Source organism: Hevea brasiliensis, chromosome 15, assembly GCF_030052815.1.
Source record: "Hevea brasiliensis isolate MT/VB/25A 57/8 chromosome 15, ASM3005281v1, whole genome shotgun sequence".
Taxonomy (NCBI): domain Eukaryota; kingdom Viridiplantae; phylum Streptophyta; class Magnoliopsida; order Malpighiales; family Euphorbiaceae; genus Hevea; species Hevea brasiliensis.
The window spans coordinates 72,027,280-72,046,455 of record NC_079507.1 but is presented as its reverse complement, the minus strand read 5'-3'; the positions used below and the strand labels follow the sequence as shown (position 1 = coordinate 72,046,455).

Here is a 19,176-nt window from a genome sequence, read left to right as displayed (position 1 = left end):
CATGTCGTTTAATTTCCAGTATTGCTTTATCAATCATATTCTTTATTTTTTATATGTTGATTCAAAAAAATTTTCTAAATTCAGCACTGAATTTAAGAAAGTTATTTATGGCTTAATTACATAATCAAAGGAGTAGTGGTGGCGTCAAAGTCCCTTGTATCTGTGTAAGTAATATTCTTTTTCTTTTAGACCAATATATATATATTTCTTTTTTTTTAATTTTTAATTTTATTAAAATTTTCATAATTTTAACGAATAAATCTTATTTACACTTGAATGTATTCAATCAATCTAAATATAATATATTATATAAAATTATAATAATTTTATCTAAATTTATTTGCTATAATGAAAAGTTATTTATTATTATTATAAATATTATTTAGCATATGAAAAGTTGATTATTAATGTAGCGATGGCAAATGAACAATATGCTGACTAGAAAGAAGAATTAAATCACTTATCATATATATTTTTGTAATTTAAAATAAATAACTTTGCTAGATGCCTTCTCTGTGGCGTCTATGTACAGTATCTCAGTCTTGCTGTAATGGCTCTGGTACCTGGTTGCCAATTACACTTCGATTCGTTTCAAAGCTCCTTCTCCAAATTCAACGTTACTTCCCTCCAATTCTTCAGGTACAATTCATCATTTCCTCTAAAAGCACGCACTCCCTACGCGTATTCACTCAATGACAATATTCTACCAAGAAAATCCAGTTTTCTCGCCACTGACAAATCAGCTTCTCAACAGAACCCGATTGCAAAAAGTTCAACGACTTGCAATTGGTTTTCAAAATGGAACAAACCCAATAAACAGAACCACCCACAACCCCCTCAAGCCGTCTTCAATTATCGATATAGTGACAATAGCTGTACTGGTGGTACTACCATGGAAAAAATTGTAGAGAAATTGAAGAAACATGGGTACATAGATGGTGATGCTGAGGAAAAGAAAGAGAAAAGCCAGAGAGAATGATAGAAAAAGGGAGTGTAGAGGATATATTCTATGTGGAAGAAGAAATCTTGCCAAATTCACGAGGTGGGTATTCCAGCGAATCGCCGTTAGGAGTAGAGGATCTGTCTAAGAGTAATGGAGAGGTGAGGTTTCCGTGGGAGAAACCTATAAAGGAGGAGAATGAGGATGAGAGGAAGTGGACGGCGGGGAACAAAAGTAGTACAGCGTTGGCAGAGTTGACGTTGCCGGAGTCAAAGTTGAGGAGGTTGAGGAACTTGAAGTATCAAATAAAGACAAAGGTGAGAGTTAAGGTGGAAGACATCAGAGATTGTGAGGGTGAAAGTTGAGGGAGCACCTGCGCTTAATATGAGGAGGATGCACGAGACACTGGAGGTTTGCTTCCTCTGATTTGATCTATTTTGTTTGTTGAATGTGATTTTAATTCCTGTATTTGTTATTCTAGGTTGTAAGTAAATTTCGTTTATTTTATTTTATTTTATTTTATTTTATTTTATTTTATTTTTTCTGGATTCATGATTGGATAAAAGGAAACTAAATCAATATGCAGCTGTGAAATAGAACCTGCAGTCATAGGAGTTTAGTCTTTGTGTTAGTCTACCTGCAAGCATAAAGACTTCATCATTGTTTTATGTGAATCAGGTGTTAACACTGTTTCCGTGCCAGAAACTATCAATGCTGACTTTGTTCATCTTTCCACCCAGAACTGAATACATCAATATACTGAGAAACTATTATTGCGTGATTTCATTTAAATAAATACAGAAGATAATTAAAATCTAGAGGTGAAAAGTTGATAACTAACAGGTATATCCATGTAACAACTAGTTATCAACAACTTCTACAAGCGAGCTGATCATGTTGCAATAATTTTTGTCCTGAAGTAACCATCAGGATAATGAATGGCATGTTAATGGCACTAACATTTAACATTTTATGTGTAGCTAAAACTGTAGGCGTAGTATACAATACACTGGCCATTGAAAAGGGATACTGCAATTATAATGATTTTACTGTTTTAGTACAATTTCATTGCTAAGAAAGGAATAATGCATAATAATTTTGGAACCATTTTCTTCTGTATGTGGTTTCATGCAATGTCTTGCTGTGCTGTCATTTGATGTCATCTACCTTCCATGGTTCAGAGAAGGACGAGAAAGGCATTACTAATTAGACACTAACATTTTTAAGAAGATTATTTCGCTAGGGCGTGAATAGATATTTCTTTTCCATCCATTGATCAATACTGTTATGTCTTTTTTTTTTTTCCCACTTCTTTTCATTTTTTAAATATAAAATATTTTCAGAGGAAAACTGGTGGTTTAGTGATTTGGAGGTCTGGCACTTCTGTATGGTTATATAGAGGTGTAAGTTATGAGGTTCCCTCAGTGCAACTGAGCAAGTGGATTTTGAAGAAAAGTGAGATATCTACTGATTCCTTACCAGCCACTGCTGGAAAACTTATTAGAACTCCATCTAAATTTGCTTCTTCCAGTGAATTGGATGTGCCTCAATCAAACTCAGATACTACTGCTGAGGGCAAGGAGAAGAAAGAAACAGGAATGTTGGAAGAAGTAAAGTACGAAGATGAAGTAAACAAGCTGTTGGAAGGTCTGGGTCCCAGATACACAGATTGGCCAGGATTGGATCCATTACCTGTTGATGCAGATCTGCTTCCTGGCATTGTTCCTGTTTACCAACCTCCAATCAGGATACTTCCTTATGGAGTCAGGTCTACTCTTGGACAAAAGGTGGCAACATCCTTAGGAAGGCTTGCCAGGGTTCTTCCTCCACACTTTGCATTAGGTATTCCACTTTTGCATTGGCAGTACTTTGTGCAAATTCTGAGTTACCTAATAAATGTATATGCGAGTTTCCCTTTCCAGGCAGAAGCAGGCAGCTCCAAGGCTTGGCTATTGCTATGAATCTATGATCAAATTATGGGAGAAGAGTTCAATTGCAAAGATTGCACTTGAACGTGGTGTGCAGCTGACTTCTAGTGAAAGAATGGCTGAAGATATCAAGGTAATGAAACATCCAGCAACTACATAAATGGGATGCAGAATTTCTGAACAATAGGATGAATAATTATTTTCCATATGTAAATATTGTCAGATGTTTTGCATATTTTATACTATTTTTGCAGAATTTTACACTGTAAGACTTTGACTTCATTTGGCTCATAGAATGTAATAGAGTATGAATGGAAAGGCTATTCCATGGCCATAGAATGAATATCCCTCATGAGGAATTTATATTCGACAAATTTATGAAATAGCCGTCCTGTGGTAACTTCTCAATAATTGAATTTTCAATCAAAGTTAAGATTGTGGAATAGCTATTAAATTCTATGGAATAACATTTTCACATTTGAAATTTGAACCAAAGTTGAGAATGGGTATTCAACATGAAATAGCTATTCCATTCTTCATAATATTCCATGCTATTCCATGTACCAAATAAAGCCTTTGTGTTGGGATATTTCCTTTTCTTCCACTGCATACTTCATGCATATATCATACTATAAAACTAGAAATTTATAGTAATAAATTAATTGTGCAACTTATATTTTTCTTATCAGCCTTAGTGGAAAATAAATTTAGCGTTGTGAACCTATGGTGATAATGACTTTTCCACATTTCTTTTAACCAATCTGTTTGACAATAGTATTGTGACAGGAAAATTGTGATGTAGTAAATAAATTACTAAGGAAGCTAAGGGAGCATGTGTTCTGCTGTTTCACGGGGTGGGTCTTTTTTTGTAGCCCCACCAGTGCAACTTTTTGGAGAAAAGATGTCCCCCTTCCTAGAAACTTCAAAAAACAAGCATCAACTGTGGAAAATATCCTACCAGAACCTTGGTCCCCCTGGTGTTCTATGTAACCATCAATGGACTGCTGGTGCCTACTTGAATTTCAGTAATGTAATTCCTATCTCCTTATTATGATTTTATCACTGTATATACTTAGTTCTGACGATCATTTGAGATGCCAAGCTAGACTATCAAATTATGATAAGTAAAGCATCCTTTGCATGGCTGTGCAAAACTGATAAATCACTTTTCTTCTGGCAAATGATTTGGTTTTAATTTGCTCCTGGAAGATGCATAAAAAATAATAGACTGCGAGCTTGTTCTTTGGCTGCAGAAATTAACAGGGGGTATGCTGCTTTCTAGAAACAAGGACTTCTTAGTCTTCTATAGGGGAAAGGATTTTTTTGTCACCAGATGTCTCTGAAGCATTGCTAGAAAGGGAGAGATTGGCAAAATCCTTACAGGACAAAGAGCAGCAGGCACGGTTAAAAGCGTCAGCCTTGGTCATACAGAATTCTGAAATAATGGAGAAATCAGGAACTGCTGGCACTCTTGAGGAAACTTTGGATGCAGATGCAAAGTGGGGAAATAGTTTGGATGACAATCATAGGGAAAAAATTATGAGAGAAGTTGAAATAGCAAGGCATGCCAATCTTGTCAGAAAGCTTGAAAGCAAGCTTGTTTTTGTGAGTTCTTTCAAACTTGAGTCTCATGTAGTATTTTCACTTATCAAAGTACTATATGTAATTGTAAACTCTTTAATATCTATTTGTACATGCTATCGTTGCTCAAGATTCAAAAGTTTTCTTACGAAGCTATTAAACACGTTGTCATATAATCTAGCTTCATGTAGTTCAAGCATCATGTAGCATATATTGCTTCATAGGCTCACTGTACTGCATGTTAGGTATTAAAGATCTTCATAGCTAAAAATCTTTGGTGTTTTGTCCATTAGGCTGAAGGAGAGTTAATGAAAGCTGGACGAGCCTTATCTAAGGTGGAAGAGTTTTTAAAACCGGCAAAATACGGGCTGACCCTGAAAGCATAACTGATGAGGAGAGATTTATGTTTCGAAAGCTTGGTTTGATGATGAAAGCTTTCTTACTTCTTGGTATAATGGAACTTCCTAGGTAATAAATTTATCATGGTTTTGTTTGAGAGTATTTTATGAGCGGTTGTTGTCTTGCTTCAGGTAGACGTGGTGTTTTTGATGGTATAGTGGAGAACATGCACTTGCATTGGAAATATTGTGAATTGGTTAAGATCATTTTGAAAGCTAAAAATTTTGAACAGGTTAAAAAAATTGCTTTAAAACTTGAAGCTGAAAGTGGGGCTTTCTTGGTTTCAGTAGACAGAGTCTCCAAAGGCTATGCCATAATTATATTTAGAGGAAAGGATTACCAGTGACCTTCGACATTGAGGCCAAGAAATCTCTTGACAAAGAGGAAAGCTTTGGCTCTTTCAGTAGAGATGCAAAGGTGTGAGTTATGTTTACAAATCTGTATATTGTTGATCAGAACACCTGTATTTGCTTTTTTGTTTGAGCCAGAATCCATTCGATTTGTAGACGTCTAAGTTACAGGCGAGACCATTGAGCGGCCAGTCATTGATCATGTAACACCCCAAATTTTATTATTTATGAGTATTTTTGATATTTTAATTTTATTTAAATTTTAGGAATTTTTTTGAGATTTTTCGGATTTTAAAAATCGGGTTCGATTTTCCGAAAATATAAACTTTGATGATTTTTAAAAATTAATTTAAAGACCACGTGGCAAAACTAAAAATATATTTGGAGTCTACGTATTTTTCTGAGTTTTACGAAATTTTTTCGGAATTTTTGGACCTCGTTTTCGGTCCCGAGGCAGAGTAAAAATTCAAAATTTTGTATTTCGAATCGAACCGGCCGAATCGAACCGGACCGGATCGGACCGGTCGAATCGAACCGGCTCCCTTTCCTTTTTCTTCTCCCGCGCGCATCGCTCCAGTTTCTCCGGCCAAATCCGGCCGATCCGGCCACCGATTGGACCGGGTCTTGTGTCTAAAATCATCTACTCGGCGAGAGCTTTCCATAGACACCAAGAACGCCGAAATCCATCGAGCGGTTTGTCCGATTTTTGCTCGGGAAGATTTTAGCCCATTTCGACTTTTGGGCTAGATTTCTCGAAAACCGTGAATCCCACGAGAAAACCGAGGCTACCAGCACGCTCCATTCGTCGAGAGCTTCGCAACGACATAAATTTCGAATTTTTCCGACACCGTTTTTCGGTGGGTCCCACGAAACTTCGCAGTGTAATTTCGAGCATTAAATGAGCTTAGAAAATTCTGAAAAATTTATGTGCTAACCCCCGTGTTATGGGCTTCGTGTAGGTATCCTCGATTCGCGGAAATTCGACAGTTGACCGGGTCTGCAAATTTCGGGCCAGATGGACCCGCACGGAAAAGTCTCCGAATTGGGCCGAGGTTTTGGCTAGCCCCCCATTGTCAGACGTCCCGAGCGCGTTCCCGAAGTCGGAATCGGCAAAGGTAAACCCGAACCTTGCTTTTTCGTAATTTTCTAGTGCTTAAATAGGATTAAAAATCCATAAAATATTCGTGGTAGCTTAGAAAATTACGATTCTTTTTGCAATAGCTTAGTAATATTGCTAAGGACCGCGGGGCAAAGTTTTATAATTTTTAGAGCTTGTTTGGGCAGTTTTTGCAAAAATGATCAATAATAAGGACTAAATTGAAATTTTGCGTATTGTGATGGATGACTGATTTGATGGGCCCAGGAGGGGCTGTGTGATATGATTGAACTGTTGATATATGGATTGTGAGTATAGAAGTGTGTTTTGAACCCTTTTGCAGGTTGGGTAGGTCCTAGGTATAGGGGAGACTCTGCCGGATTTTCGGCACGACTTAGGACGTACTTGATCTGTTTCTTTGTTGTATTGAGTCAAATTTATTAAATAGATGTAATGTAATTGTCAGGTGAGCCGGGACAGCCTTCTTCCTCCGCCCAGCCGCCACAGTAAATTGTCGTCAAGTCTGTGAGTAAAATATTAATTTTAATTATAATTTCGATATTATTATATGTTCAGCATGCCCATGCATCACTTATATGCATATGTATTTATGTAGTTAAACTCTAGGCACGATTTATGTTGCATTCATAACTGTTAATGTGCCATGAGTGTTGTTGTGGTAATTTGGAGCAGTGTGCGTGCGTTGGCGTGCGTGTGATGTGGTGTGGACTATGGATGGGACGGGGTAGTCACGGCTTGAGTTCTTCGCTGGGACCCGTTCCTTCGAGGGGTAGTCACGGCTTGAGTTCTTCGCTGGGACCCTCGATTTGGTTTATTAAGCGAAAGTCCGGCTTGAGTTCTTCGCTGGCACCAGGTTGGATTTAAGAGAGTTGTATAGGGGATCAGCTCCCAATATATTATAATTGATGCTACAGGGTGCGTGAGTGCTCCAAATTACCTTTTTGATGCTATGATGTGAATATGATGTTGATGTTGCATTTCATTCCACAGGTTGCATGAGATTTAGATAGTTATAGAGATTATAGTTAAGATTGATATTTTACTCTCTGAGTCGAACGCTCACTCCTGTTCAAAAATTTTTACAGGCCACAGGAGGATATTTTTTTGAGGTTAACCTGCTCCCTTTCCTCGCAGGTTGTTTATCAATAATTGTGTAATGTTAATTACTTCTAGAGTTTCCGCATGTGTTAGAAGTATTTATTTAATTGTGGTCTGTAATATTATTATTATGTTGGACCTGTAAACTAAATATGCTATGCATGTTTGATGGATTGGATGAGGGAGCTGAGCTCCCATTTATTTTATGTTGATGAGTATGTGGAGGGTGAGCTGAGCTCCCCAAATGACTATATATTGTGTTTACAGGTCGGGTGAGTCGAAAACTCCCCGTTGGTAAGTCCATTTTATGGCCGGACTCTGTCCGTTTATTTTCTTGATATTGGGCCCAAATGGGCTTTAGAGTTGGGTTAATGAACAGTTAGGCTTACTACGGGCATCGGGGGCTTTAAGCCGGCCCAGGTCCTAGTGCCGGTCCGGCCCATAGGTTGGGTCGTGACAGATCACCTACTCTGAGATGGAGGGATGGGGTCTTAAGCTTTTTTTATTTTTATTTATTTATTTTTTGGGTTTCCTCTGGACAGTGCTTTGAAAACCCAGACCATTGAGGTCATGAACCATCCTTTAATCTGTTCCCATAGTTGGTTTGATATAAGCCCAGGATGATTAATGCCAATCATGAATGCAAAATCTTTTTAAAGTCTGATTTGATATTTGCAGACAACAATTCAGGTGGTTAACCTTTTTAATTATATTGTCAAACAGGCTCTCATGAATCATATATCATCTCTGCAGATGAAAGTGGACAAGCTTAGATGTGAAATTGTAAGGCTTCATACACATTTTAGTTATTGTTCCTCCTTCAACTTCAACCAAATCTTTTATGTTTCTGTTTCATGTTGACATTTATAGGAAGGAATGGAGAGAGTGAAAGACCAAGGGGATATGACAGATTGGATGCTTCTTATCTTACAGATGATGATGACACTGTGGTCTATATTTATATTTAATATTCTCTATATTCTTTTATGTGGTAGATCTTCATTTAAACACCTTTCTTTATTTCTTTCCTTTAGGATGAAGCAGATGAATCATATATTGGGGCACACAACAGTGAAAATGAGGTGATTATGATGATGATGAAACTGGTAACATAGTTCATAATGTCCATCTGGAATTCCTTATGATGTCCAGAATCAAGAGAATGAAAAAGAAACTGAGGTCTCTATATGCATAACCTTCCATATTTGCGGACATTTGAACACATATGCACTAGTCTTACACCTTTCCTTTTTATCCATTTGAATAGGGGAACAGATATCCTGAGACATTTGATGGTGAAAATGAAGATGAAGATGATATTGAATGTGATGACTTAGCTCAAGATGACGATACAAAGTTCAACTCTGAAATGAATGTTTTGCCTATTTTCTGCTGATTATTGAAACAGTGAAAAAAAATTTTAAAAGCGTTGCATAGTTCATATCTAACCATTTTTGAACAATTGAAGGAACTTTTTTTAAAAAATTTCTAAGAGAGGAAAATGGGGAACTTGAATTAAAAAAAAAAAAAAGAAATAATCCTGGTTTAGAAAAGAGAACTTGAGACTGAGGGTGTATTTAGTATGGAATTAAATAAAATTATTTAGTATTATTCAAATGGGTAACTTGTTTTGAATATTATAAAAGGATGAATTACTTTTCACGTTGTAAATTACCTACATTATGGTAGTCAATATCGATACCTTATTAATAAATTAAACTTCCCTGCACTGCCTGATATGATGGTATAAAATAGAATGACAACTTCAGTTTTAAAATCCAACGGACAGGATTTGATTTCTTGCTTAAGAGGTAGGCCCATTTCAATGGACTATTCTCCAGGAAACGACTCTCAACACGATTTCGTCTCGTTGACTACAGGGAAATCGAGGGGACCAGGCTAAAAGAACAAACGTTTGACCACATGGGCAATTGCTTCTACTGAAAAATCTCCTGTTAAAGAGAGAAATTCAATTTGAGGTGACCGTTATATATATATATATAGCCGTCGAAAACAAAATTTTAAATTCCCGGGAGAACAGCCGCTAGCCAGGGAAGAATATGGATCTTTTCTCTGAGGAATTGCAGGGTGATGCCTTCTGGTACGAGCCTACTCCACTTAACCAAAGCGCTTTCCTGCCATACACAAGCACGCCCACAACCGAAATTTCGGCAAGTAATTCTGGCAATCGATCAAATCCTACTAACATGAACAAGAGAATCATAGAATTCATGACGATAAGTTGGCCCGTCAGGACTGAAACTCAAGAATCTGAGAGTGCGAGATGTTTTCGCCGGAAGATTAGCGAAAGAGTGCGGAGAGAGAAGGAAAAGAACGGGTACTTAGCCCTTCACGCTATGTTGCCTCTTGGCACGAAGGTTAGTCAATTCACAGTCCATACATGAATTATGATGAATACTATATATATAATGAAGATGGCAAAGTTACTGAGTTAATTTATTTGTTCTTTGATTTCAGAATGATAAGAACTCGATTATGCAAGTGGCGGCGAAGAGAATTCATGAGTTGAAGCGGTACAAGGAGGTGTTGAAGAGGAGAAACCAAGAGCTTGAAGCGAAATCTGAGGCGATGGAGGTGGAGTATGCGAGGAGTACAAAGATTGAGTTCAAAGTACGCAACGCATCATCAGGGGTTGATTATATGGTGGAGGTTCTTAAGTGCTTGAATAGCTTGGGAGCAAAAATCAGAAGCATTAAATCAACGTTTTCAGATGAGGAACTTGTAGCAGTAATGGATATTGAAACCCAGGTAACACATCTCTGTATCTTTCCATCTTTATTGCCACACAATGTTGCCTCTTACGAGTCCTTTCATTAGGCAAGCCCACACACACATTGGGATAATAATTCTTTCACTTAACCCTTTCCAATTAGAATTTCATTAATATTAAAGATTAAATTGATCAGTATCTGTATAGAGAGAGACAGAGAAAAAAGCACGTGCAAGGGATGAATATAATAATAAATAGACACGTCCTTATAAAGTCTAATTATGTATGTGTTTCGAAGATTTCAGATGCTGAGGTAAGAAAGGCAGTGCAATCTACGCTAAAGGATGTTGGGAGGAAACTTCTCGGCCATTTTGCTGAAGGAAGCATGCAGCACAACGTATAAAAGCAAAACATAATGGGGTGGGTTGGTGACCTTCATTGCTCCAATTAAATATTTCTATCATTGTATTAAAGATAGATCATAGGTATTTTTTGAGAAAAAGTCAAGTCAGTTTGCCTGTACTGTACTAAGAACATGTTCGCTGTCAACTTAGATTGCTGATTATGGTTGGACTTTTATTTTTTGAACTGAATTGAAAAGATGCTCCAACGAATATTTAATTTACGCCGCACGTACAGAGTGCTTTTATTTTAGCGCAAGGAGACTTTTAATAGCAACCATGGCCTACAGGGTCAACCACATTTCCATAAAGGCCTAGCCTTAAACAGGGGATTTCAGATTTAGATGGGATTCAGCTGCTCCTATAAAGGGATAGAAATAAAATTTACAAAAAAGTTTTATTTAAATTATTTTAATAATTATTAATTATTAGATGTTAAATGTTAATAGTTAACATATAGTGATTTAAAATAAAAATATTTAATAAATTAAATATAAAAATAAAAAATAATTTAATTAAAATTAAAATGTTAGATACAACCTTTTAAAACTGTTGGAAATATTACCTTTATATAGTCATTGACAATAGTACAATTTCTTCACATGATCGAGCTCGTTTGACGTACTATTAGGAGAACCACTCTAAATATTTTAAATATTATTTTTAAAAGTAAGTTTTTTTTTTTTTTTTTTATCAAAAAAACGGTAGAGTTTTATTAGTGGAAGGCCTTAACCATTCCAATACAAAGGGTTTAAAACATAAAACCCAATATTAAGAGCCCATGACTTACAGAAACAAGAACCTAGTTAAACGAACCCAAACAAACTCATCAAACCCAAATCCATGACAGAAAACCATAGTTGAATCAAGCTGCCGCCCAAACCGGCAGCAAATCAAGATCATCATCGCAGTCAAAACTTCACCGCAGCAAGCGTCTAGAAGCTTCAATAGAGGGCAACTCCACATACTGAGGAACAACGACCAGGGCTACATATGGCTAGATTGCCCAAACCAAAATACCAGACTCAATAACACCCAAGATTCAAGCAGCCAAAACTAAGCTCCATAACAGAACCGCAAGAATGCCAGCCATTGATGGAGACAATTGCTTTGCTCCAAGAACAGAGGACTGTGTCGGTTGTAAGAGATGTGAATCCGTTGGACAGGACAGTGAAAGAAGAGGTAAAGCACGGTGATTTCTTAATCTCTTTTAACTGGAGGGGAAAAGCCTCATAAGTGAGCTTAACACCTATACCCTCGAGATACCCTCTTAAACAAGCTAAAATTGAATCATCACACGTAGATCCAGACTAACTCTCTTTCTAAATCGCGTCAATTTGCAAAATGAAAAGATAAACTCATTTATCCAAAACCCCTTTCAGGAGGGAATAATGCACTTCCGAATAAAGGAGAGGATGGCCATCCCCTACTGGATGAAGCAGAGGACAACCATGCACTCTGGCAGACGAAAAGAGATGAACTCTAGGCAGAAAGAAGAAAATGAGAGATTTCTCTCTAGCACAGAGACTCTCCCAAAAAGCAAGTTAAAATCCCAATTCTAAACATATGAAAATCACAATTCCTACATAGCTGTTTATTTATGATTTGCAGGTACAAATAATGGCACGTTTCATTTAATATTACTTTAAAATTTTCCCCGGGTTTTCCTGTAAGCGTAATCCTAAGGCCTTCAGCAATGCAATTTTGCATCTTTTAGTCATTTACAATTGAAGTAGAACGATGCTCAAATTACATTAGATAGGACTTAAGAAACTTGCAATTAAACACAATCTAATCAACAATTTCTCCCCAACAGAGCACACACAACACAATGGATTGTATTCATTGGAATACAGATTTAAAATTATTATCATATTAAGTACGAGTTCACTGTAACGAAAAAGGACATATTTATCATCCAAAAGAATTTTAGCCAAAATTACGAGTGTAAAATTAAGAAATCCAGTAAAGTATTTAGACTACCATAAACATATAAAAAAAACCAAGACACAGCTCTTCAATCCAGAAGTAGGGACCAAATCTCTATAATAAGAGTTTAAAGACTTAAAATTGCCAAATTTAAATAGACAAAAATTTGATCAACAAAGGCGTCTTCACAAAATAGGAAGGAACTAGAGCATCCAACTGCAACCAAACATTTCACTTGAGAGGAATGAACCTAGATGAGTGGGTGGCACCAATACCAGGTCTACCATGCTTAACAGGCTTGTATGAGATTGAGAACTCAGCCAAATAATGACCGATCATTTCAGGTTTGATTTCAACTTGATTGAAGGTCTTCCCATTGTACACACCAATGATGCTTCCAATCATCTCAGGTACAATAATCATATTACGTAGGTGGGTTCGAACAGGTTCTGGCTTCTCACCAGGTGGGGCCTCCCTTTTCTGCTCCAAACATTAGAAAGAAACCATTATTTAGTGCTAATGCACACTGACAAAGATGGAATATAGTTGAGAGAACAACAGTGAAACAATAAACTCTATGAATTAATGAGTTACATCTCATTCATATAAAAGTTATTACACCACTAAAAGTTACTCAAGATCAAATATAACCCCCTTCAGTTATCATAAACAGAAGAAAGCAACATCCAAGTTCCGTATATTAATTCAATTTTCTGCACCAATGTACAATTTCCTACTACCTAAAATTGTATAAATTGGTATACATAAATATTCCTCATGCCATACAGACAAGAATTCACTGAAAACAATCAAGAAGCCAGATTCATGTAAGACTTCAAAATTAATTACAAGTACTCAAGTTGTGATGCAATCCAGATCAGAAGATCAAAATAACTCAAGTGCACTTGACACTATTGCCCAAACCCCCAAAACTGTGATTAATAAAAATATTCAATAAGATATGACAATACACCAGAAACACAATCAACAGCATATCAGCGACACACATTAATTTGCCACTAAATCAGCAATCAACTGACTACTCGTTTGCATGTCAAGACTTAAGCGGTAAAGAAATTACTAATCCAGTCATCTATTAACAACTTGATCTACAAGCCACTGCCGTTAGATAGAAACTAATTCTGCCCAACACATTTTAGCAATCATGTGACACACAGAGGAATACCTATTTCATGGAAATCCATTCAATAACCACCCAACAAAAGCAGAAACAATTCCTTGTAGGCAATCAAACAAATTTGTAGGCAACACAACAATATATGGCCATCATATTCAACTCTTCCCATAATAATAATAATAATAATCCAAATTAACATGATCCCCAGAATAAACTGCCAAAAACTACTTTACCTACAACTACACCTTCCATCCACAAAAACAGAACTCGCACCCCTTTTTATATCACAAACAAACAATCCAAAATACAAATAAATTGACTATCATAAAAGACGAGGATGATACATCCCCAAGACATCCTAATATTCACAAAATACATCACAAAATAAGAGCAAATTTAAAAGGTAAAGTATATCTTCACCGAAGCAAGCACTCATTTTTCTAGAAACACAACCAAAAGCTTAAATTGTAAACATTATAATACAATCACAGTTAATACTCTTTGTTTAAATGTGTTATTATACTCATACACATCCCAATCTGATGCTCCCCATCTGAAAGAGTCGATGGATTACAAATGAAAATAATAAAAACTGATTCACAAATATAACAAAAATAACACATGGAAAACAACCCACACATTATCAAATTTTAAATCTTTTTAAATCCATTCAATCAAAAAACGAGATTAAGACCCCCCCAATATCCAATCAGAAGTCGCAATTTATAAATTAAACAAGTATAAAATGAAGAAAAAGGTCAATAATAATTACCGCCTTGCGCAGCTTCTTGATCAGAGCCATGGGCTTCCTCTTCAGACCCCTCTGGAATCTGTAATATACATTTTCAAAAATATTAAAGATAAAACAGCAATCACAACACAATATGCATTACGAAAGACAAGTGTATTCAAAATTTTGAAAGACCTTCTCCGAGCACGGGCATGGAAGAGCTTGACAAGCTCATCAGTGGACATATCAAGGAGAGCATCCAAATCCACACCTCTGAAGCTAAACTTCTTGAACGTTCTCTTCTTCGGCTGTCCTGCAGCCACCTCTGTCTCCACATCCGCCTACACATGTAAACAAAGGGAAAACGTTGATAGAAGCGTAATGGAAACACATAAAGAGAGATTCAGAGATAGAGAGAGAGAGAGAGAGAGAGAGAGAGAGGGGATTACCATTGTTGCTTGTTGTTTACTGGAATAAGAAAACCCTAACCGGAGGAATAAGCTCGGTGATCTCTGGCCGCTAGGGTTTTTTAAAGCAGAAGAACTAGACAGCGAAGCAAAGTCGTGGCTATAAAGCCGATAGGAGTCTTAGCACGGAGCCCTAAGATGAGCCAGTATTCAATTTTTGCATATAAGGGTCTGTATAGTTTCTTAATTCATTTTTGGCCTCTAGAAATCTTGGGCCTCTCTTTCTGTACTTCATGGGCCAAGCTCAGTCCGATTAATAATTGGACTTTTTGTTTAAAGTTAATAGTAAGAAAATCTATTGTAAATTTCTAAGGACAAAGGAAATACATTAATATAAGAAAAATGGTAAATAATTATTTTTCTCATAAAATTATGTTATAATTGTTAATAATTTTGAAAATAAAATTATGTGATCACTAGTATGACCCAATTAGGATGCCTTCTGTTTATATATTGATTAATTGGATATGATAAAATTAGATTTATTAAATATGTTCGCTTCGTTAGGCTTTAAACTGTTCTTAAATCTACCTCTATATAATTTTTCCTGATACTGCTATATAATATTTTAAAATTATTATATTTATGTCACGTGATAATATTTAAAGCAATTAAATTTTCTCTTATACTGTCAAATAAGATTCTAAAACTGTTAAGTTTAATCAAGTGGTAATATTAAATTAAATTTATTGCTAGTATTTTTTTTCTTTTACCACATATGTCAAATTTATTAATAGCAATTTAAAAAAAAAGCCAGTTGAATTGAATTTATTGATATTTATTAAATTTCATATACTATTTATATAATATTAATTTTCCATAATTTTAACCTTTAATTTTAATTTTATAACCATATATATATATATATATATATAAAGTAATGAGGTATTTCTATTGAAAAGATGGTTACATCTCACGTTTTATAAATATTTTTCTTTATACTAATTATTATTAAATTTTTTAATTTCTCTTTTAATTATTATTATTACATTAACGTTTATTATTTTAGTTATTATTTTTTTTTAAATTTAATTTTTTAAAAATTAAGACCTTTTATAGTTAAATGTAATATTAAAAACTATTTATATTATTTTATAAATGTTAATTATTATTTAATTTTTTTATTTCTCTTTTAATTATGATTATTATTTATAATACTATTTTAATATTTATGACTAAAATTATTTTTTTTTAAATTTTATTTTTTAAAATTAAGACCTTTATGATTAAATATAATATTTACAAATTATTTAAATGATTTTTTTATGATTCTTTTATGTAAAAATATTATTTGCTATGTATTCTCTTCTATAATAATAATAATAATAATAAGGCCATTGACGGTCATTAGTTTAAAAAAAATTGATTATTAATTTGTGATATCATAATCAATCATAAATACTATTATTTATGCTAATTATTATTTAATTTTAATTAATTTAAAATTATTTCACATGTTTAATAAATATTTTTATTATATTGTTATATTTTCTATTATTTTTGTTATGAAATTTTTGTTAAAACATTTGAGAGGTAAAATTTATAGTCTATATAAAAAGTTATAAAAATAAAATATAGAGATTTGACTTATTTATAATTAGTATTTATTATTTTTTATATTAATAATTTAATATTTTTTTTATTTCACTTTTTTAAATTTAATTTATTATTATTATTATTATTATGGCCATTTAATTGAAACTGCTAAGGTAATAATAAATATTTTACTGTTACAAAAATTGAATTTGAATATTTTCACTATCCTTTTTAATTAATAATATTTAATTATAAATTAATTTTTATTTAAATAGTTTTCATTTATTTGTCTGTATATAGTATGTCATATGAGACATATGATACACATCAAATACTTATCGAGTATTTTCATTTCACCTAAATACTCTCAATTTTTTTTTATTTACATTATTTTTTTATTATTTCTTTCAAAAGTTATTACTTATCATTCTCAAAATTTATTTATTTAAATTTATTTAATTAATATGCATTTAATTATTAATTTTTTTATAAATTTATTATTTAATATTTCTTAAACTTTTAAATATTTGATTTCATTATAATTACATATCTAATGCAATTATAACTAATATTTTGATTATTCATATATTTTGATTATTAATTTTTAATAGAATTATTTTTAAATTTTAATTAAATATCTATATTTTTATGTATAAATTATCTCTCAACTCTATTTTTATATAGAAATAGAATTTTAAAAATAAATTGTAAATATGATTGCATCAAAAATTTAGGTACATATAAAGATGATTAAAAAAAATTAAAGTTATAATATTAAAATTATAGAATTTGTCTTTTAAAAAATAATATGTATTTTTAATATTTATTATATTAATAGATGTCACAATCCAAAATTTTGTGTCGTGACCGGCGCATAATTTAAGTATTTTTCAATCATGCAAGCTTTATCAGAGCATCTTAAATAAATATATTATCACTTACTAATCCCAAAAATCGACAAAATCTAAATAAACAAAATACTGAATAAACATCATAAATATCCCATAAGTAAACTGCGGAGTCTCTACAGATTTCAAATAAAAACCTAAACTGTTCAACAAACTAAACTAATTATTAGCCCGAGGAAAAATGAATTCGAGTATACCATGAGAACAAATCAAATATTGACCATCTCCATAAAATAAACTGAATATTTAAATCAGCTGCAGAATTCTACTAATCTGAAATAGATAACAGACAGAAAAAACGTGGTTTGAGCTAATGCTCAATGAATGATAATTATAGCACACAACGAAGCAGGAACAAGCAGACGCTTGATTAATTTCATAATAAATTTTATATTCAAATAAAATCATGCTTATGCTATCAAAATCATTAATAAAATAATTTCATAAAACATATATATAAAAGAAATTCATTCAATAAAATTTGATGGTATAGTACACCGGAGTGATGATACCCCATATCACTAAATGCCAGATAGTAAGAGCGCTACCAGATATTAGATACCTTTCTCCTCCTTCACAGATATCAATGCATATGATACTAATACAAATCATAAATTGTAATGATACATGACTCAATAATGTAACCTAATACCGTGATAACAGATACAGATACTAGGCACAAGTACCAATTCAAAACAGAAAATCAATTTGTACAAATCAATCAAAATCAACAAAAAAATTTCAAATAGTAAATAATAACTGATAGTGCAATTCTAATAGTTTATTTCAATAATTTCAGAGAGTCAATAAGATCAAATCAATATCAAATCAATTCAGTGTAACACATCGGTAAATTTTATAGTCAAATATCAATCAATATAAATATATTAAAAGCCTATTCCCAAAATCCTAATGGCTCTAATGCAGAGATAGTTGACAAAATCAATTATTTAATCAAAATCGAAATAAAATTCAATAATAAAATAAAACCTAGAAAATCACATGTAAAATAATTGTTAAAATATTGATTTAAAATTTCATTTAATAACAAATTTAATGCTAAGAAATTTTAAAAGGGATTAAAACAGTGTCATGTACTATAATTACCACTCACCTGAAACCTCTAAGAGAATGGTTATTTTCAATGGACGAGAGACAATTTCAACTGACAGATTGAATATTTGAATCTCTTACACACCCAAAATATAAAAGAGAAATATTAAATAACAATAAAATAAAATAAAATAAAATAATATATATATATATATATATATATATATATATATATATATATATATATATATATCTAATTTCAAGGTTATTATCTCACAGTACTCATGATCAACCAAATTCAATATCAATGATTAAATAAGAGAAAAAAAAAATGAATTTCTAGAGTAGTTTTAACAAATCAAGGAAAGAAAATAAAATCAAATTCACTAATTATTGAACAAAGAATGAGAATTTTTACCTTGAAAACAGAATCGAATATGATGAATAGAGAAGTAAAAATTTAGGGATTCTCTGTGCACATCAGATTATAAAATCGTAAATTTATATATATATATATATATATGTACATATATAACAATAAATAAAAGATAATGAAAATACCTATTGAGAGTATTTGGTAGAAAATAGAGGTGACAAACAGGTTTTGAGAGCAAAGTTTAACAGAATAGATGATTAAGGTATATATATGTCAAGAGTTCTATTAGGTGTAGAATGGGATAAGAGTTATTATTGAATTAGGTTGTTCAGATTACAGATATATACTTAATTTCAAAAAATAATATATATATATAAATAAATAAATAAACAGGCCATCCAATAAAATATTTTTTATTTTATTTTATTTTATTTTATTTCTAGATAAATATTTTAAATTATTGTTAGATAATTAAAATAAATAAATAGATAAAT

At 32.9% G+C, this 19,176-nt stretch overlaps 2 protein-coding genes, 1 long non-coding RNA gene and 1 pseudogene across 4 annotated transcripts; 3 read left to right on the top strand and 1 right to left on the bottom strand.

Annotated features, from left to right (window-relative positions):
- The first annotated feature begins 513 nt into the window (after positions 1–513).
- Positions 514–9,030, top strand: LOC110635411 (CRM-domain containing factor CFM3A, chloroplastic/mitochondrial-like; annotated as a pseudogene).
- LOC131173940 (uncharacterized) lies at positions 5,765–7,412 on the top strand. The gene is made up of 3 exons (XR_009144275.1): positions 5,765–6,055; positions 6,158–6,313; positions 6,761–7,412. It is a non-coding gene; the product is annotated as an uncharacterized LOC131173940 (long non-coding RNA).
- A 120-nt stretch (positions 9,031–9,150) lies between the features above and the next one.
- Positions 9,151–10,782, top strand: LOC110635437 (transcription factor bHLH92). 2 transcript variants are annotated; one of them, XM_021784771.2, is made up of 3 exons: positions 9,151–9,791; positions 9,892–10,182; positions 10,450–10,782. In XM_021784771.2, exons 1-3 carry the CDS (start codon positions 9,474–9,476, stop codon positions 10,459–10,461), a joined length of 621 nt encoding a protein of 206 aa, XP_021640463.2. In that variant the 5' UTR covers positions 9,151–9,473; the 3' UTR covers positions 10,462–10,782. The 2 variants fall into 2 exon arrangements, with proteins under 2 accessions (XP_021640463.2, XP_021640462.2); XM_021784770.2 differs by having other exon boundaries at positions 10,443–10,782.
- Positions 10,783–12,438: 1,656 nt separating this feature from the next.
- LOC110635438 (40S ribosomal protein S15) lies at positions 12,439–14,958 on the bottom strand. Its single transcript, XM_021784772.2, has 4 exons — positions 14,792–14,958; positions 14,538–14,683; positions 14,385–14,442; positions 12,439–12,954 (listed from the first exon to the last, which is right to left on the bottom strand). Exons 1-4 carry the CDS (start codon positions 14,792–14,794, stop codon positions 12,706–12,708), a joined length of 456 nt encoding a protein of 151 aa, XP_021640464.1. The 5' UTR covers positions 14,795–14,958; the 3' UTR covers positions 12,439–12,705.
- Between the last annotated feature and the right edge of the window lie 4,218 nt (positions 14,959–19,176).

Bases quoted from the DNA above. Each gene is read 5' to 3' on its own strand.
- LOC110635437 (XM_021784770.2), top strand. From the start codon at position 9,474: ATGGATCTTTTCTCTGAGGAATTGCAGGGTGATGCCTTCTGGTACGAG. The intron at 9,792-9,891 runs GTTAGTCAATTC...CTTTGATTTCAG, and splicing joins TGTTGCCTCTTGGCACGAAG to AATGATAAGAACTCGATTAT. The intron at 10,183-10,442 runs GTAACACATCTC...TGTGTTTCGAAG, and splicing joins TAATGGATATTGAAACCCAG to ATTTCAGATGCTGAGGTAAG.
- LOC110635438 (XM_021784772.2), bottom strand. The intron at 14,443-14,537 runs GTCTTTCAAAAT...TGTATATTACAG, and splicing joins CATGCCCGTGCTCGGAGAAG to ATTCCAGAGGGGTCTGAAGA. The intron at 12,955-14,384 runs GTAATTATTATT...TGTTTGGAGCAG, and splicing joins TCAAGAAGCTGCGCAAGGCG to AAAAGGGAGGCCCCACCTGG.